This window comes from Rhinopithecus roxellana, chromosome 8 (genome assembly GCF_007565055.1).
Source record: "Rhinopithecus roxellana isolate Shanxi Qingling chromosome 8, ASM756505v1, whole genome shotgun sequence".
Classification (NCBI taxonomy): Eukaryota; Metazoa; Chordata; class Mammalia; order Primates; family Cercopithecidae; genus Rhinopithecus; species Rhinopithecus roxellana.
The window spans coordinates 52,717,043-52,733,232 of record NC_044556.1 but is presented as its reverse complement, the minus strand read 5'-3'; the positions used below and the strand labels follow the sequence as shown (position 1 = coordinate 52,733,232).

At 36.6% G+C, this 16,190-nt stretch overlaps 2 protein-coding genes across 3 annotated transcripts in view; one reads left to right on the top strand and one right to left on the bottom strand.

The window, feature by feature from the left end:
• The window catches only part of WDR3 (WD repeat domain 3), a 30,481-nt gene that overhangs the window by 13,129 nt on the left and 1,162 nt on the right, over positions 1 to 16,190 (top strand). For both annotated transcript variants that reach the window (XM_010374075.2, XM_030935883.1), the window contains exons 11-26: positions 698 to 928; positions 3,190 to 3,283; positions 5,493 to 5,594; positions 6,799 to 6,884; positions 7,045 to 7,180; positions 7,884 to 7,940; positions 8,990 to 9,090; positions 9,306 to 9,417; positions 9,538 to 9,672; positions 9,956 to 10,006; positions 10,487 to 10,552; positions 11,014 to 11,106; positions 11,585 to 11,632; positions 12,319 to 12,362; positions 14,071 to 14,199; positions 15,878 to 15,971. In XM_010374075.2, coding sequence (XP_010372377.1) covers positions 698 to 928; positions 3,190 to 3,283; positions 5,493 to 5,594; positions 6,799 to 6,884; positions 7,045 to 7,180; positions 7,884 to 7,940; positions 8,990 to 9,090; positions 9,306 to 9,417; positions 9,538 to 9,672; positions 9,956 to 10,006; positions 10,487 to 10,552; positions 11,014 to 11,106; positions 11,585 to 11,632; positions 12,319 to 12,362; positions 14,071 to 14,199; positions 15,878 to 15,971 — 1,579 coding nt within the window. The remainder of the gene's footprint in view (positions 1 to 697; positions 929 to 3,189; positions 3,284 to 5,492; positions 5,595 to 6,798; positions 6,885 to 7,044; positions 7,181 to 7,883; positions 7,941 to 8,989; positions 9,091 to 9,305; positions 9,418 to 9,537; positions 9,673 to 9,955; positions 10,007 to 10,486; positions 10,553 to 11,013; positions 11,107 to 11,584; positions 11,633 to 12,318; positions 12,363 to 14,070; positions 14,200 to 15,877; positions 15,972 to 16,190) is intronic.
• SPAG17 (sperm associated antigen 17) overlaps positions 10,868 to 16,190 on the bottom strand; it is a 258,327-nt gene continuing 253,004 nt past the window's right edge. The window contains exon 49 of the mRNA XM_030935882.1: positions 10,868 to 11,056. The gene's annotated coding sequence lies outside the window, so the exon portion shown is untranslated. The remainder of the gene's footprint in view (positions 11,057 to 16,190) is intronic.

Below are 16,190 nucleotides of genomic sequence, written 5' to 3'. Positions count from 1 at the left end.
AACCGTGGGCCCAGTTTTTGTCTTGTATTTGGATTATTGTAGTACCCTTTTAGCTAGTCATTTACTGTCTTTTCCTGTGGCTAATTTAAAAAAAGAAAAAAGTGTACCCCACGTTCAGAAAGAGTATAAAGTCACTTATAAATACATACACAAAACCAAGGTATGTATCAGAACCAGGATCTGAGCCTAGTTTTATTTTATTTTATTTTTTTTGACTTAAAAGCCTACTCAATACTTGGAGCACTCTTTTTTTTTTTTTTCCAATTTTTTTGAGATGGAGTCTTGCTCTGTTGCCCAGGCTGGAGTGCAGTGGCATGATCTTGGCTCACTACAGCCTCAGTCTCCCAGGTTCAAGCAATTCTCCTGCCTCAGCCTCCCCAGTAGCTGGGATTACAGGCTTGTGCCACCACACTCAGCTAATTTTTGTATTTTTAGTGGAGACGGGGTTTTGCCATGTTGGCCAGACTGGTCTCAAACTCCTGACCTCAAGTCATCCACCCGCCTTGGCCTCCCAAAGTGCTGGGATTACAGGCGTGAACCACTGCACCCAGCCTTAGAGCACTCTTTATTTGAAAAATTATTTATAGTTATTCAGGCTTTATATAGCTAGAAGACATTGTAAAGCCTTTTCCTGGAAAAAGTTAACCTTGTGAGCTAAGATGGTAGCTAGAACATTTATGATTATTTTCTTATGCAGATCTTTTGACTTGATTCATTCACCTCAAGGAGAGTTAAAGGCTGTCTTCCTGCTGCAGAACAACCTGGTAGAACTGTACTCACTGAATCCATCCTTGCCTACTCCTCAGCCTGTCAGGACAAGCAGAATCACCATTGGGGGTCATCGCAGTGATGTGCGGACTTTGTCATTCAGCTCAGACAATATTGCTGTTCTTTCAGCTGCAGCTGATTCCGTTAAAATATGGAACAGGTTTGTGAAATGATGTTTTGTATAGCTGTATTTAGTAGTATTTCTTTACTTTTAATTTTTTTTGGGTACTCTTTAGGGTTAGTTATTTAACTTCTTAAGGCCCTCAATACAATTATCTTTAGTGTGTTTGGGCCATTAGCCTGTAGAGCTTAGAGAAGAAAAAGTTGCCTTTTAAAATGTGCCAAAAAAAAAAAAAAGAAAAAAAAAAGGCAAGCGTATTCCATGTCTAGCGCTTGTAACTGTACTTGGCTGGAGAAAAACACACAACCATACTACCTACTCTTTAAACTTAATAAAAAGCAGCCTGTTAGTGCTGCCCAGTAATTGTACCCTAACTTCTCACCCTTCTTTTACTTTCCCAGGTGACCGTTTTACACCTTGCTAAAAGCTTTTTTAGCTCACTTTAGCTCATTTTTTGCTCTCTCCTTGAATTGGTAACGTTCTCCCTTTGAAACACTTTCTTTGACTTTCATTATTTCCCCTTCCCTTGCTGTCTATTTATTCTCAGTCCTCGCTCCATCCTTCTTATCTTTATGATGTCTAAGTGTTAGAGTACTTTAGGGTAGAGTCTTTGGGCCTTTTGTGTATCTAAACTCACTTTGTGTAATCTGTCATGTAGCTTTGTGTGTGTGATGACACATACATTTATATCCAGCTTTAACCTCCTCCCTAAACATTAAACTCGTGTATACAAATACTTCATGTCACCACTTGGATGTCTAATTAAGCATTTCAAACTTTTATGTGTCCCAAACCAAACTTAGATGTTCATGTCTCCAAAAATCCTCCCACCTGCTATTCCTTCAGACTTCCCTATCTTAATAAATGATTACTGGCTACCAGTTGCTGTAGTCTAAACCTTGTAGCCATTCTTGATTTTCTTTTATTTATTTATTTTGAGACAGAGTCTTGCTCTATCACCCAGGCTGGAGTGCACTGATGTGATCTCGCCTCACTGCAACCTCCACCTCCTGGGTTCAAGTGGTTTTCCTGTGTCAGCCTCCTGAGTAGCGAGTAGCTGGGATTACAGGCGTGTGCCACCATGCCTGGCTAATTTTTGTATTTTTAGTAGAGACAGTTTTATCATGTTGGCCTCGAACTCCTGACCTCAAGTAATCCACCCATCTCAGTCTCCCAAAGTACTGGGATTATAGGCATGAGCCACCGCACCCAGCCCATTGTTGATTTTCATATCCCATATTGATCCAATCTATTAGCAAATCCTATCAGCTCTACCTTCATAATTGATCCCGAATCCAGCCTCATCTTACCACCTGCACTGCCACTGCCCCATTCAAACCACTGTCATCTCTCATCTGGGTTATTGTAATAGCCCCCTGACTGGTGTCCCTGCTTTCTTGCTTGCCCCTCTATAGTCTGTTCTCAACACAGTAGCCAGTGTAATCTTTTTATAGTGGAAGTTAGATCACTTCCAATAGTTCCATCACACTCTACCTACCTTACACACCTTATCTCTTACTCTCCTTTTCTCCTCCACTAGAGCCACACTGGCCTTCTTGCTATTCCTTCAACAGAACAAGAATGTGCCTTTCTTATGGCCCTCATGCTCCCTGTCCTTTCTGCCTGGATCCATCTTCCCCATTTATCCATAAGCTTTTTCTGTGTCTTATCAGATGACAGTCCTATCATTCTTACCCAACTCCTTGAACTCTTCATCCTCTTCTCCCAGCATTGTTTCTTTATAGCACCTATCATCTGATATACCAAGTATTTACATATTTATTATTCCCAAAGAATGTTAACCTTCGCGAGATTAGGAATCTCTGCTGTTTCATCCACTGTTGTATCTCCAGCACCTAGAACAGTACCTGGTATGTAGTGGGCATTCAGTAAATGTGTGTTAAGTGAACATTTGATATATAGTTATTTAATTAATGAATGTTTGTGGTCCTGTGAAAAATGTAGGGATATTTGTAATGATGTACTAATTTGACTTGTAACCCTTCAGACTCACTTACTTCTTGGTAATGGCAGATTGGGCTCTGTGGAGCCCAGCAGACACTTTTCTACCCTGCTTTTGTGTGATTTCTGTTCCTTAGGATTTGGAGGCCTTAAAAAGTAAACAAAGTTTGGTGCTTGATAGTATTTTCTCCCATGACTATAATTGTATGTGAGTCAAGGGTTTTTAAGACTTATCTTTTATGTTGATCTGTCTAAGTGCATTGAAACCTACACACTGACCTCTAAAATGGAGAAGCAGATTCTCTTAACATGAGTTCTTTATTTTTTCTTTCTTATAGGTCTACACTGCAGTGTATTCGCACAATGACCTGTGAATATGCACTTTGCTCATTCTTTGTACCTGGTGATAGACAGGTGGTCATAGGAACAAAGGTAAATGGAGACTTTTTCTGGGATATCTGGATCTTTTCTACTCAAAATTCATAAAGTTAAGAAATCTGGTTCTTTTTAGCATATTAGAGATGTACTGGAGCTAAGTAATCTAGGAGGATATTAGTTTATTACATATTTTGTTTACTGAAGTTTTACTTTGTTAAAAATTATGAAGAAGAAAATTGAAATCATGACCCTGAGATAACTACCATTAACATTTTGGTGATCATCCTTTCATGCATCTTTTTATGAGCACATATGTAATTGTGTTTTAATTAATGATAAAATATATTAAGGGTAATAATTAAATATATTAAGTACCTAATATCATGCTTGGCAGACAGAAGCATTCAGTAAAGACAAACTGATCAAGTCCTCATTCCTAGGTGCTAGTCAGATTGGGAGACAACCATGTGGAAATAAGCAGACATGGATTTGGATTTAGTTTCTGCCCTTCAGAAATGGGTAATTTGGGCCAGGTGTCATGGCTCATGCCTGTAATCCCAGCACTTTGGGAGGCCAAGGCGGGCAGATCACGAGGTCAGGAGATTGAGACCATCCTGGTTAACATGGTGAAACCCTGTCTCTGCTAAAAATACAAAAATTTAGCCGGGCGTGGTGGCGCACACCTGTAGTCCCAGCTACTTGGGAGGCTGAGGCAGGAGAATGGCGTGAACCCGGGAGGCGGAGCTTGCAGTGAGGTGAGATCGCACCACTGCACTCCAGCCTGGGCGACAGAGCAAGACTCTATCTCAAAAAAAAAAAAAAGAGGAATTTGGAGCAAGTCACATAACTGCTCATAGTGTGTTTCTTTATCTTATAGGACGACGACACTTGCTTTTTGACAGCAGCTTTTGTACCAGATGGACTGGTACCAGCCTCTGGCACTTACTAGCTATGTGACTTTAACCCTGTTAGCCTTTGTGTTCTCATGGAAAATGATGTTACTGACCCATTTCACAGAGATGAAGTATGCAAAACTCTTAGCAGAGAAACTAGCCTGCAGTGGATAACTAATAGATAATAGAGCTGGTAGCAGACATAGCAGTAGTGGTTGTACTGGTAGTGAGAATAAAATGGAACAAGGTCTATGGAGTGTTTTGAAAAGTGCTTTGCAAGTATTTGTCATTATTATTTCCATAAAACAAAGCCATATGTACTTGAGTTTTATTACAAAATGTATGGATCACAATGGATATTTCTTGCTCAACAAAAAGTTATAGGCTGGACAGATTTTAGGAACAATGCCAAGAAACAGTATTCACATCTCAAAACTTTCCTTCCTTTTTCACTCATTCTTTCAACAAACGTCCATCTCTGATTTGCTGATGGGAAAGTATTTTTGAATTGCTTAAGACTACTCATGTGACTAAAATGCAATCTCTGGCTTACTGGCTGTGCTGGGTAGTTAATATACATTATCTCATTTAATCCTGACAACATCTTTGAAACATTGGTGATATAAATTTCATTTTACAGATGAAAAACTCGGTTCATGGGGATGAATTTACCAATGGGCACAAAGCAGACCTGACACTCGAGTATTCTAGCTTGTGCTGTCTGTACCACATTGTGCAGAAGCTGATCGTAGAGCAGGCTTTGCCTCTGTGTGTGTGTTACATGCTGACACCATGACTATGGCATATACAGACCTCTAAATAGGAATTTTAAAGTAATTGCTTTCTATGCCATTATGATTTTTTAAAGAATTCATTGCCTTCTTCAGTGTTGTAGATAGATCCCATGTCTTATTGTCAATGTATTGCAGAGGAGGAAACCAAAAGCAGATGGAAAAGAGTTGGTTAAGCCAATAACTATAGAGGATCATCCACTTAAAGGATTGGCTAAACTTTAAAGGCTTTTAGGTTTGCATTTGCTATTTTGTTTATTCTGATTTGCCTATAGTCATGATATTTTCCTTTTGAAGTTGTGGAACCAATGAAAGTAATGCGTCCAGTACTGCCCAGTGGTATTATTCCATACTTATACACATGGCAGCCTTGCCAAGGTTAACTCAGCACATCAGTAGGGGATTTAATAGTATTTAATCAGATAGGAAATATAGAACATGGAACGTGGAATCCATTTCCTAAGCAATGGATCACATTTTTGCAGCTTGGTTGTGAAGTCTTTTCTAAATTGTGCAGGCATGAATCCTGGAGGTTGTAAGTATGTTCACTGGAGCTGTGCTCATTTTGTGTCTTCCCAGACGGGGAAGCTGCAGCTTTATGACTTGGCCTCAGGGAATCTGCTGGAGACAATAGATGCACATGATGGAGCTTTATGGTCCATGTCCCTCTCTCCAGATCAGGTAACTAAACCAGATTTTAAAGCCCTGGACTTCAGCCCTCTGGCCACAGTTCTCAATTCTTATATCAAGATTTACTGCTACTAAGAAAGATTTCTCTCAGGGTTTCTTTAAAGAAAGCCTGAGTTTTGTTTTTTTGTTTTTTTTTTTTTTGGTCTAATCTTTAGTGTTCATATATGATGCCTTCTTATATACCTGGTAAATGACTAGCTGTCATTATGAAATGAAATCTTGTTTGGCTACTTTCGCTTATCAGCAACATGACATCAAATCGCTCACCCTCATGATTTTTTTGCCAATGTTTTGTAATACTTCTTAAGGGGAAATATTCTCTTGGGCAACATGATGCAGAGAACTGAGCAGACTTTGCTGCTCCCTTTTTTTCCCAAACAAACGTCTATGACTGTACAAATTTAGTAATTTTAGCAAGTACGTTAGCCCTTACAAGTCAATAAATATGTGCTCACCTTCAGAGCAGTTCCTGGCAAAAGTATGCTTGTTCTAGTAATGGTACTGTTGCTTAGAAAATCTTGAGATTTTTATTTTTGACAACACCTTAAATTTTGGCCCATTTATTTAAATATTCTCAATGGTAGAAACTTTTCATCCATTGAAAGTAGATCTTAGTTTTGGAAAAAATCTCTGAAGTTTAGAGTGTTTAATACCACTTGGTGTCCAAATAAAACAGCTGTGAGTCTAAAATGGTAATAAATCTTGCATTTGTAGAGTGTTCTATCTTTTCCATAAATTGTGTGGTCTTTTTTTCAACAAAACTAGGGATTACGGAAAGGTTGTTCCCTGTGTTATAAATCTATGAGGTGGCAGAACAGACACTTGAGATCCAGTGTTCTATGTACTTTACACTAACACTACCATGTAATGAGACTAATTTTCTTGATAATGGAAAACAGCTTCAAAAATATTTTAAGCAGGGACATTGCAGGACTAAATTTATATCCTTCTGAGGCGAATACTTTAGACCTAGATTATCCATTCTATGTATATTTTTCAAACTAGTTTACTGAGAGTTTTTTTTCTTCTTGATGCTAGATAATAGTATAACTAGGAGCTAGGGAGAACCACATTTTTCTTAATTTTTATCCCATGACATTAAATGAAAATACTTTCTTAGACTTTTAAAATGTATCTTCATAGCAGAGTTTTTATGCTAAAGTAGTTTTTAATTGAAATTTCATTTGATTTTCAGCGTGGCTTTGTGTCAGGTGGTGCAGATAAATCTGTCAAATTCTGGGATTTTGAGCTAGTGAAAGATGAAAATAGTACCCAAAAGAGGTGAGTAGATATTATTTTGTATCCATTTTTTGGAGTGAAAATGGGGAGCTATTGAATGGCCTTTTGACATATTGTATCGTTTGTTGTGCTCTAAAGAGTTAGGATTTTTCTGAATTTGTATACTCATTTAATTTTTTCTTGATGTTTTTTGTGGTGCTAGACTTTCTGTGAAGCAAACCCGAACCTTGCAACTAGATGAAGATGTTCTGTGTGTCAGTTACTCTCCCAATCAAAAGCTATTGGCTGTGTCTTTGCTGGACTGTACTGTGAAAATTTTCTATGTTGACACTTTAAAGGTATAGTGGTTATGCCCGGGGATATTTTCCCTTTCTGACTGACTGACCTTAAGAATTTGGGTTGAAGCTATACAGAAGTGGCCTTGACTGTGCCCAGCAGTAGTACATTTCTAAAAATGTGTGTGTGAATCAAAGCAATGTAAGTATACTAGGGAAGCTAGCATTTTAAAATAATTCTATAGTTCATGAATTTTGTTTAAAGCAAGTTATATTTCATGTGTTCAAAAAATCTTGTGGACAGAAAATTCTGTCATACTAAGTAGTCATAGAGCACTGCTAGGTGTCCTGGGCAGTGATTTCACACTTGGCTATGTATTAGGATCATCTAGATTACTTTTAAAAATACAGATTACTGAGCCCTATACCCAGAGAATTGATGGGACCAGGTTGGGCCTGGGAATTTTTTTGTGAAACAAGTGCCCTGGAATCTTTTCAGTGAAGAGATCCAGAGATCTGACTGAGGCAGTAAGCTTCTGGGGGCCTCCTTGCCTCCACTGTACTGCAGTATTCTTGGCAAGCGCATGGAGGGTCTGTGTAGTGGACACAGGTACTCCTACAAAGCTGTCTTTTGTGGGTTGTCTTTGAAAATACAAATATAAAGCAATTTAAAAATGTGTCTAAAGTTATATTTTAGACCTACATGTTATAAATTATACCCATATTTTATAGACAGACATTAATTATTTTTTTTTTTAATGTTTAGTTTTTTCTCTCACTGTATGGACACAAACTACCTGTTATATGCATGGACATCTCTTACGTAAGTAAAGTTCAAATAGTGTCTCAGTAATAGTTGTCTTTTCTAAAGCAAATACTTTCTTAATTCTGGCTTGATATCTTCATTTTAGATTATTTGTTTTTATCATCATTCTTTCTCCAAAAATAGTCTCAAATTAACATATATTGTGTCTTATATATATTACTTTAATGTTTTCAGAATAATTTTGCAAATATTATCTCTATCCTTCTTGTAGCTCTCCCAAATAGTACTTTGTTGTTTAAAATACTATAATTGGTAGAGTACACTAAAATATGAAAGACTTTAAAAAGGCATTCCGTTTTGTTCTGAAGGATAATGCTGCTAAGGAGCTTGGATTTATATTTGGATAGTTACGGTATTTTACACTATGTAACCTTTTGGTCTCTTGACCAAAATCATTTATTTCCCAATATCTAGTTTTCATTAGAAGTGGCAGTGTATATTAAAAAACAATGTCTATTCTGCAGAGCGAGACTCTGTCTTAAAAAAAAAAAAGTCTATTCTGTGTGAAAGGAGTTGACCTCATAGCTGTCTGTGATCAGTGCACTAACAATGTTAAGTTACAGTGTTAAATATATTTCTTCCTTTTTTTTTTTTTTTATGTTGACAATCATTTGAACCAGGCATTGAAATAGGAGAGATAAGAGAAATAGTGATAGGGAACGTGGGATACATAAACATTCTAGTACAGGCTTTCTCAGCTTCTCTTCTGTTTCTCTCTCCCACTTTCTTTCCAAATCCCATGCCAGAGATTAGAGAATCTTTTTCCTATCCAAAAAAGTAAATAGATAACCCTACATCAAGGCATAGCACTGCCCTGTGGCAATATGAAAGTATGGAAGCCACAGAGTTCATGCTTTTACTTAACAAGCTTTTTAAGTATCTCTGTAGGTAAGAGCAAAGAATTCAGTGTTTTTAGTAGAGATGAAATCAGTTTTTTGGCTTCATTTTAATGTGTTTGAAAGAAATGGGTTAAATATTCTGGTTAGCTTTTTATTCATGTACAGAATTCAACAATCAAGGTAATATTTTACTTTTATTTCCCGTAGGATGGAGCACTTATAGCAACTGGCTCCGCTGATAGGAATGTGAAAATCTGGGGTTTGGACTTTGGGGACTGCCACAAGTCTCTCTTTGCGCATGATGACAGGTACATACAGTCTTTTCAAATGCCTCCCTTTGAGTCACCTGTATCACTTTCCTTGAGCATCTGCATCTATTTTTCAGTATTCTCAGGCAGTGATATAAGTTCTAAAATACAGTCAGACACTCTAGAACTAGCTAGTCAAAAGCTATTTATGTGTGTAAAACTCTTTTTACTAACCTGGAATTTGTTGACATTTTAATATTTCTGTCATTTTTCAGTGTGATGTACCTACAGTTTGTACCCAAGTCTCATCTCTTCTTCACTGCTGGAAAAGACCATAAGATTAAACAGTGGGATGCAGACAGATTTGAACACATACAGACTCTGGAGGTAACCACATGCCTGCTTTGCTTGCTCGGTACTTAAGAAATACTTTTAAGAATATTTACATTACCCACTAAATAGTGGTCTATGAATGAGATATTCTTGAGGTGTTTTTTTTTCCTCCAGGGGCATCACCAGGAAATATGGTGTTTGGCTGTAAGCCCCAGTGGAGACTATGTTGTATCATCGTCCCATGACAAATCTCTGAGACTTTGGGAGAGAACAAGGGAGCCTCTTATTCTTGAGGAAGAAAGGGAGATGGTAAGAACTTTAGGCTTGGTTACAAATATGCCAGTGGGTATCTGACAGGCTGTCGTAGTTGAAGTTTTCTGTGTAGTGCAGTTGTACCTCATTCATTACAAGTCCAAGAACCTTCAGGAGATCTGTTCCAGACCATTCTCACCCATTTCAGAAGGTAGGCAGGGATAAAGATGCCATTAGGGGGATTATGTTGTCAAAGAAGCACCTTCTTGCTGCCTCATTTCTCTTTATATAGAGACCATGTTTTTTTCTCTCAAATTAATGTATATCTATCTCATGGCAGGAAAGAGAAGCGGAATATGAGGAGAGTGTGGCCAAAGAAGACCAACCAGCAGTAAGTAAATTTGGGGGACCTTGAGATTATGCCCCATATATAGTTATCTTATTGAAATTGACTATAATGTCCAGAATTTCTAATAGGATTAAAATTGAGGCTAGAAGTTGAAGGTATCACCAGCTGATAAAGAATCTGTGTGATTCTTTCTCTTCAATTGTATATCCCAATTTTGTGGTTCAAGTGATTGACCAAATTTGCTATTGAATAATTATCATTCTGGCAATTGAGGCTTTAGGGAATTATTTTACTCACTGTAGAGCAAAAATAAACATTAGAAAATTTGGATATTCTCTTTTTAAACATGTGCAGGATATTCTTATGATAATACATATGCTAAGTACTGTTACCGGTAGCTGGTAACACTGTTAGTATTTTCATAAAATAATAATAGCTGTTCTTATATGGATGTAAGATTAATTTATCAGCTCTTTAACTCTGGTCAACAGTGTTGTTCAAGGATTTCTTTGTTTCTGGCAGGTTCCAGGAGAGACTCAAGGCGACAGTTACTTTACTGGAAAGAAAACTATTGAAACAGTGAAAGCAGTAAGTTGATATAGAATGCGGTATCTCGTTTTTTAATGAGATCTCAACTTTTTAGTGAAAGTTTTATTCTGTATCAACCAGAAAGCCATTTTTTGGCAAAAAGTTGATGAGATTTAAAGATGGGGATTATAACCTGCTTTCTTCTCTTGTAACCAAAGATGGGAGTAGTCCTGAATCTCTTTGATCAGTATGTGCTCCTTTCAGGTGTTCCTGGGACCTGCCCTATTCAGAGTGTCTAGATATCCCACCTGAGTCCACGACACTTAGTCTTCTCCCTGTACATTAAAAAATAAGAAAACCAAAAATGTCTTTAAATGCTTTTTGGCACTCTATTGGCACGTCTTTATTAAACGGATTGAAGCTATTTCATTTGGCAAATTTCTAGTCAGCTCTTCCAGTTTCAGTGTCCTGGGATGATGGAGTATATTGTGATGATTTCTTTCCTTTGTCATCATCTGTAGGCTGAGAGGATTATGGAGGCTATTGAGTTGTACCGAGAAGAAACTGCAAAAATGAAGGAACACAAAGCCATTTGTAAAGCTGCAGGGAAAGAGGTAATAAGAGAGTACAGTAAGTTACAGTATCAAGGGATTTCCCAAGGAGAAAAACCATTGTTTTGGGATTTATTAGCTAAGATCAGGATATGCAATAAGTGGAGTAGAATCTTTCCAACTCACTACATTAGAAGAAATTGAAGAACTGTGGGAAGAAGGGCACTTGGTCTTAGTGAAAGCAAAGGAAAGGAAATTACAGATTGAGGTGATTATTGTCTTGAGTAGAAACTCTCGTTCCTACTTTGGTTTGGGAGGCAGGGTAACCATTTCAGATTTCTAGATAAAGTACATTGTTCCAGCTCATTCATGAATACTATAGAAACTAACAGGCTTGATAATTCTTTTACACTCTGTCAGTTTTTTCGGGTCTCTTTTTTTCCCTTTTCAAAATTATAAAATACTGTTACCACTCTGTCTATAACAAGTGCTATACAAGTCTCAGTTTTTTTAATGACTTGATTTAATAATTTCTTCATAGGTTCCACTTCCCACCAACCCCATCCTAATGGCTTATGGCAGTATCTCAGTGAGTAAAATGTCTAATGGTTTCCCCTTGGTTATTGAAAGGTTACTTAGAAGGACAAGAAAGGAAGTAGAGGCATTATGATTTGGGGATGGATTATTGGGAATACTTTGTCTTTAAAAGTCTCTTTTGAATCTTGGCATTCTCTAAGATATTTTGTATTTCAAAAGCACCACTTTAGTGTAACTTCCCAAGCCAGCCTTTTTGGTTGGACTGGACTGGCATTCTTCTATTTTCTAGTGCTTGTTTATGTTTAGTGTCCAAAGCCCTGTGAAGATTCTGTTCATCTAAATTAACTTTCAAATCAGCCTTCAGAGGGAAAGTTGACAGAAACTAGTCTGATGAGATAAAGAAGAGAGAGGGGAAGAGTAATGGCAGAATTTATGTTTATCTAGTAATCTCTAATTAGTATTTTACTTGCATGTCTCATCACAGTAATTTTGTGAGTCAGGGTATCTTCACCTTATAGATAAGGAATCTGGCTTGACTTGTAGCATAGTTGGTAAGGGGCAGAGTTTGATTGTGAACCGAGATCTGGCTGACTCTAAACTCATGCAGATCTTGCTATTTTAGAATACTTTTTCTGAAGTAAGAAGGAGGGGTTCCTGTTTTATAGGAGATAGAAATTAGAGAACTTTAGTAGAAACCAACCAAGAGTATCACTAATGGTGTTAATCCTTCCTTTATAGCCTTCAGCTTATGTATTAGAGATTTTTAAAGGCATCAGGTCAAGGTAAGTGAGTCCTTGTGCACAATTTTTATAATCTGTCAACATTTATGAAGTGCTTATCTGAATGGGAAATAAATAGAAATTATAATTGATGGTTATCTTTCTTATAGGTTTAACTATAAAAGTTTTGATGGGAAATAATTTATAATGTTCTTTTTCAAGTGCTAGAACTAGGAAGTTCCTTCTAAAGTATGAAGAGAGATGCTTTTAAGGACAAATAAAAGGGAGTGATTGATGTTGTAGGCAATGAAATAATATATAATTCAATTAGAAGCACCAACTGTTAATTTTTTTTTTTATATTTTGGCGTCTTTTCTATGTACATACACAATTGGAATATTATATAAAGTTTTATATTCTGTTCTTTTTCACATATTTTCTGAACATTTGTTTGTTGTTCATATTGTCAAAAAAAAAATTCATTGGATTCAGAATTATTCCATTGTATGAATAATTACTGGATATTGCATTTGTTTCTCCTTTTTGGCTATTATCAGTGGCTTCACTGACTATTATCATTATTGATTATTTTTCTTAAGAGTCCTAGCAGCCTAATAACTGGCCAGTAGGCATGAGCTTTTAAAGTTTTATATTGCCAAATTACTTTCCAGGGTGATTATACTGATTTTTAGTAGGCTTTAAAAAATTTGTTGCCAGCATGAGAGGCAAAAGGTAATATTGTTTATTTTCATTTCTTTTGACTATTAATGAAGTTAAAATTTCAGCCTATTTGTTGACCATTTGTATTTTTTCTTGTGAATTTTGAGTTACCTCTTTTTGCTCTTAAGTATTCTTTTATTGGTTTTTTAAAGAATTCTTGCTGGGCACAGTGGCTCATGTCTGTAATCCCAACATTTTAGGATGCTTGAGACCAGAAGTTTGAGACCAGCCTGGGCACCATACTTTATTTTCTTTGTCATATATTTTTGCAATAATTGTTATATTATTGGTGATTTTCCTTTTTTCATTAATTCATGAGTTTGAACTACTGAAGGCTATCATTTTCATAATGAACCACAATATCTACATATATATTCTTTTTTTTTTTTTACATATATATTCTTTACAAGAAATAAACCTGTCTTAGGATAAAGATGAAACTTCACTACAGGAATGTAAAAGAAAATTGATTAATGTGGAGGTTATGATACATTTGAAGATAGGAAGATTCTATGTTTTAAAGATTTAATGTTTCCTAATTAATAGGTTTGTAATCCCATTTGATATCCTCTTAAGATTTTAAATTGGAATTGATGAAATAATACTTGAGCTAGTTCTAGAGGGAACTATTTTCCCAGATTAAAAGGCTACAAAATTAGCAAAATTAAAATAGTGTAGGATTGGTGTCAGGATCAATCATCATGTCAGGATAAGTCATCATAATAGACTCTAATGGACTCAATATATGGTAAAAGAATATCATGTAGAGATGGAATATTCAACAAAAGGCTTTGGAGAAATTGTTTATCTGGAGGGAAAAAGTTAGATTTTCCCATCATGCCATTGACCAAAATGCATTCCAAATAGATTAAGATATTAAATACAAAAAACAAAGAGAGTCTTCTAGCTTATAGATGAATATTTAACTCTACACAAGGTGTATTCAAGTATAAAATCAGTAGAAAAAGTAATAAAGGGAAAGATTTAAAAATTGACCATGTTAACAGTGTTAACAAATGCGGCATTTTTATATCTATTTTTTCTTTTTCAGTGAGCTGGAAGAATCTCTACTTGTGCTGCCTTTTTCTTATGTCCCAGACATTCTTAAACTCTTTAACGAATTCATTCAGCTGGGCTCTGATGTTGAACTTATATGCAGGTGCCTCTTCTTCCTCCTCAGGTAACATCCTTTTCCAAAGAATACCATGTCTTTTCAGCAGTACCTTAACTGAAGCTGTCAACACTTTGGGATTAAGAAATAGTATGCCAAACTCGGTGGCTCACCCTCGTAATCCCAGCACTTTGGGAGGCTGAGGTGGGTGGATTGCTTGAGCCTAGGAGTTTGCTACCAGCCCAAGCAATCAGTCTTGCCTTTAAAACAAGGATCATGATGACCCACCTCTTTAAGTAAGAAGTCATGGTAATACATTGCTCAGGAATCCTTACTCAGTCATAGGCCTCCGTGTTACAATCTAAGATAGCTTTGGTTCTAGTCAGTTTAGCAAAAGCCAATTACGATTGGCCAATTTGCCTCATTTGTTATTTGAAGCCAAGCTTGTCTAGCCTGTGGCCCGCAGGCCACATGTGGCCCAGTACGACTTTGAATGTGGCCCAACGCAAATTTGTAAACTTTATTAAAACATTATGATTTTTTTGTGATTTCTTTGTTGTTGTTGTTCATCAGCTATCATTAGTGTATTTTATGTGTGGCCCGAGACAATTCTTCCAATGTGGCCCAGGGGAGCCAAAAGGGTGGACATTCCTGTTTTAAAGTGTTTAGTGTAAGCTAACAGGTTTTGCTTTGTCCTTATACCAACATTTTAAGGAAGTCAGTTTATTTATCTTGGTCTCTACAGGTGCAAATGGAAATGTAGGGGCATATATAGAGGTAAACTAAGACATAAAGCAAATATGTTCATTAGGTTATATTCTTAAATATGAAGAATTCTGTTAATAGGTAGTTGAGAAGAATAGATGTACAAAGACTTGATATTCTCATCTCTCACCCTCATTCTCAAGCTGTTACAGCAGAGAACAGAGATGGAGACAAATTGAATATTCCTTCAAATACTGTTATGAAGACAAAAACTGGTCAGCCAATGCCAGATAGTTAAACAGGTATATTTAGTGAATTGACCAAATAGGTATTTGGTGAATTGGCCTGGTTTTATGATTTTTAACCCTCCATTTCTTATACTTTATCCAGGATAGTAGCAAGAGAAGAAGAAGGATATGTTTTGTTGCCATATTCATAATTTGGAGCAAGTTGTAAAGACATAACTTCATATTTAACCATATTACTAATAATTTCTTTTACTGCTATGGCATATGTACTATTGAATTAGGGTTGCTGGTTCTACAAGAAACACTAAATACTTATAGCGTATCAGAGGGTTATAGATGGGTACTACCTGACAGGTACAGCAGGGTCATCAAGGATATCTTGGTACTCTGGGTCAGAGTTTGAATCTCTCATGAATGTCTCTCTTTTTTGCTGTGGCTTTATTAGAAGTATTAATGCATCTTTTTTGTGTTAGCATTTCTTAGAAGGCTCATTCTGTCTTTGAGTTTTCCATAAAGTACCACTCAAAATCTGTAGCCACTGGCAAGTTGCTGGGCTGGGAAAAGAGGCTTTGCAAATGAGTTGAATGTGTCATGAGGTTTAGGACAGCACTTTTTAAGTTATCATCAAATTGAACTGAATAGTAGAGAAAGAAATTTCTTTGGCTTTTTTTTTTTTTTTTTTTTTTCTCGAAACATTTCTATAATGTATATTTTGTTGTTGCTTTGATATTTTATCTGTTTACTCAGTCTAGCCATGTCAGCTGCAACATGACTGTGTTTTGTTTTTCTATTAGGATTCACTTTGGACAGATCACTAGCAATCAAATGCTTGTGCCAGTGATAGAAAAATTAAGGGAAACAACTATTTCAAAAGTCAGCCAAGTCCGGGTAAGTGTCTTTGTATAGAGATAAAATAATGAGGCAAATTCCTAGTGTGATTTAGAAGTAGTGTAGTATTGCTGGCCGGGCGTGGTGGCTCAAGCCTGTAATCCCAGCACTTTGGGAGGCCGAGATAGGCGGATCATGAAGTCAGGAGATCGAGACCATCCTGGCTAACATGGTGAAACCCCGTCTCTACTAAAAAATACAAAAATCTAGCCGGGCGAG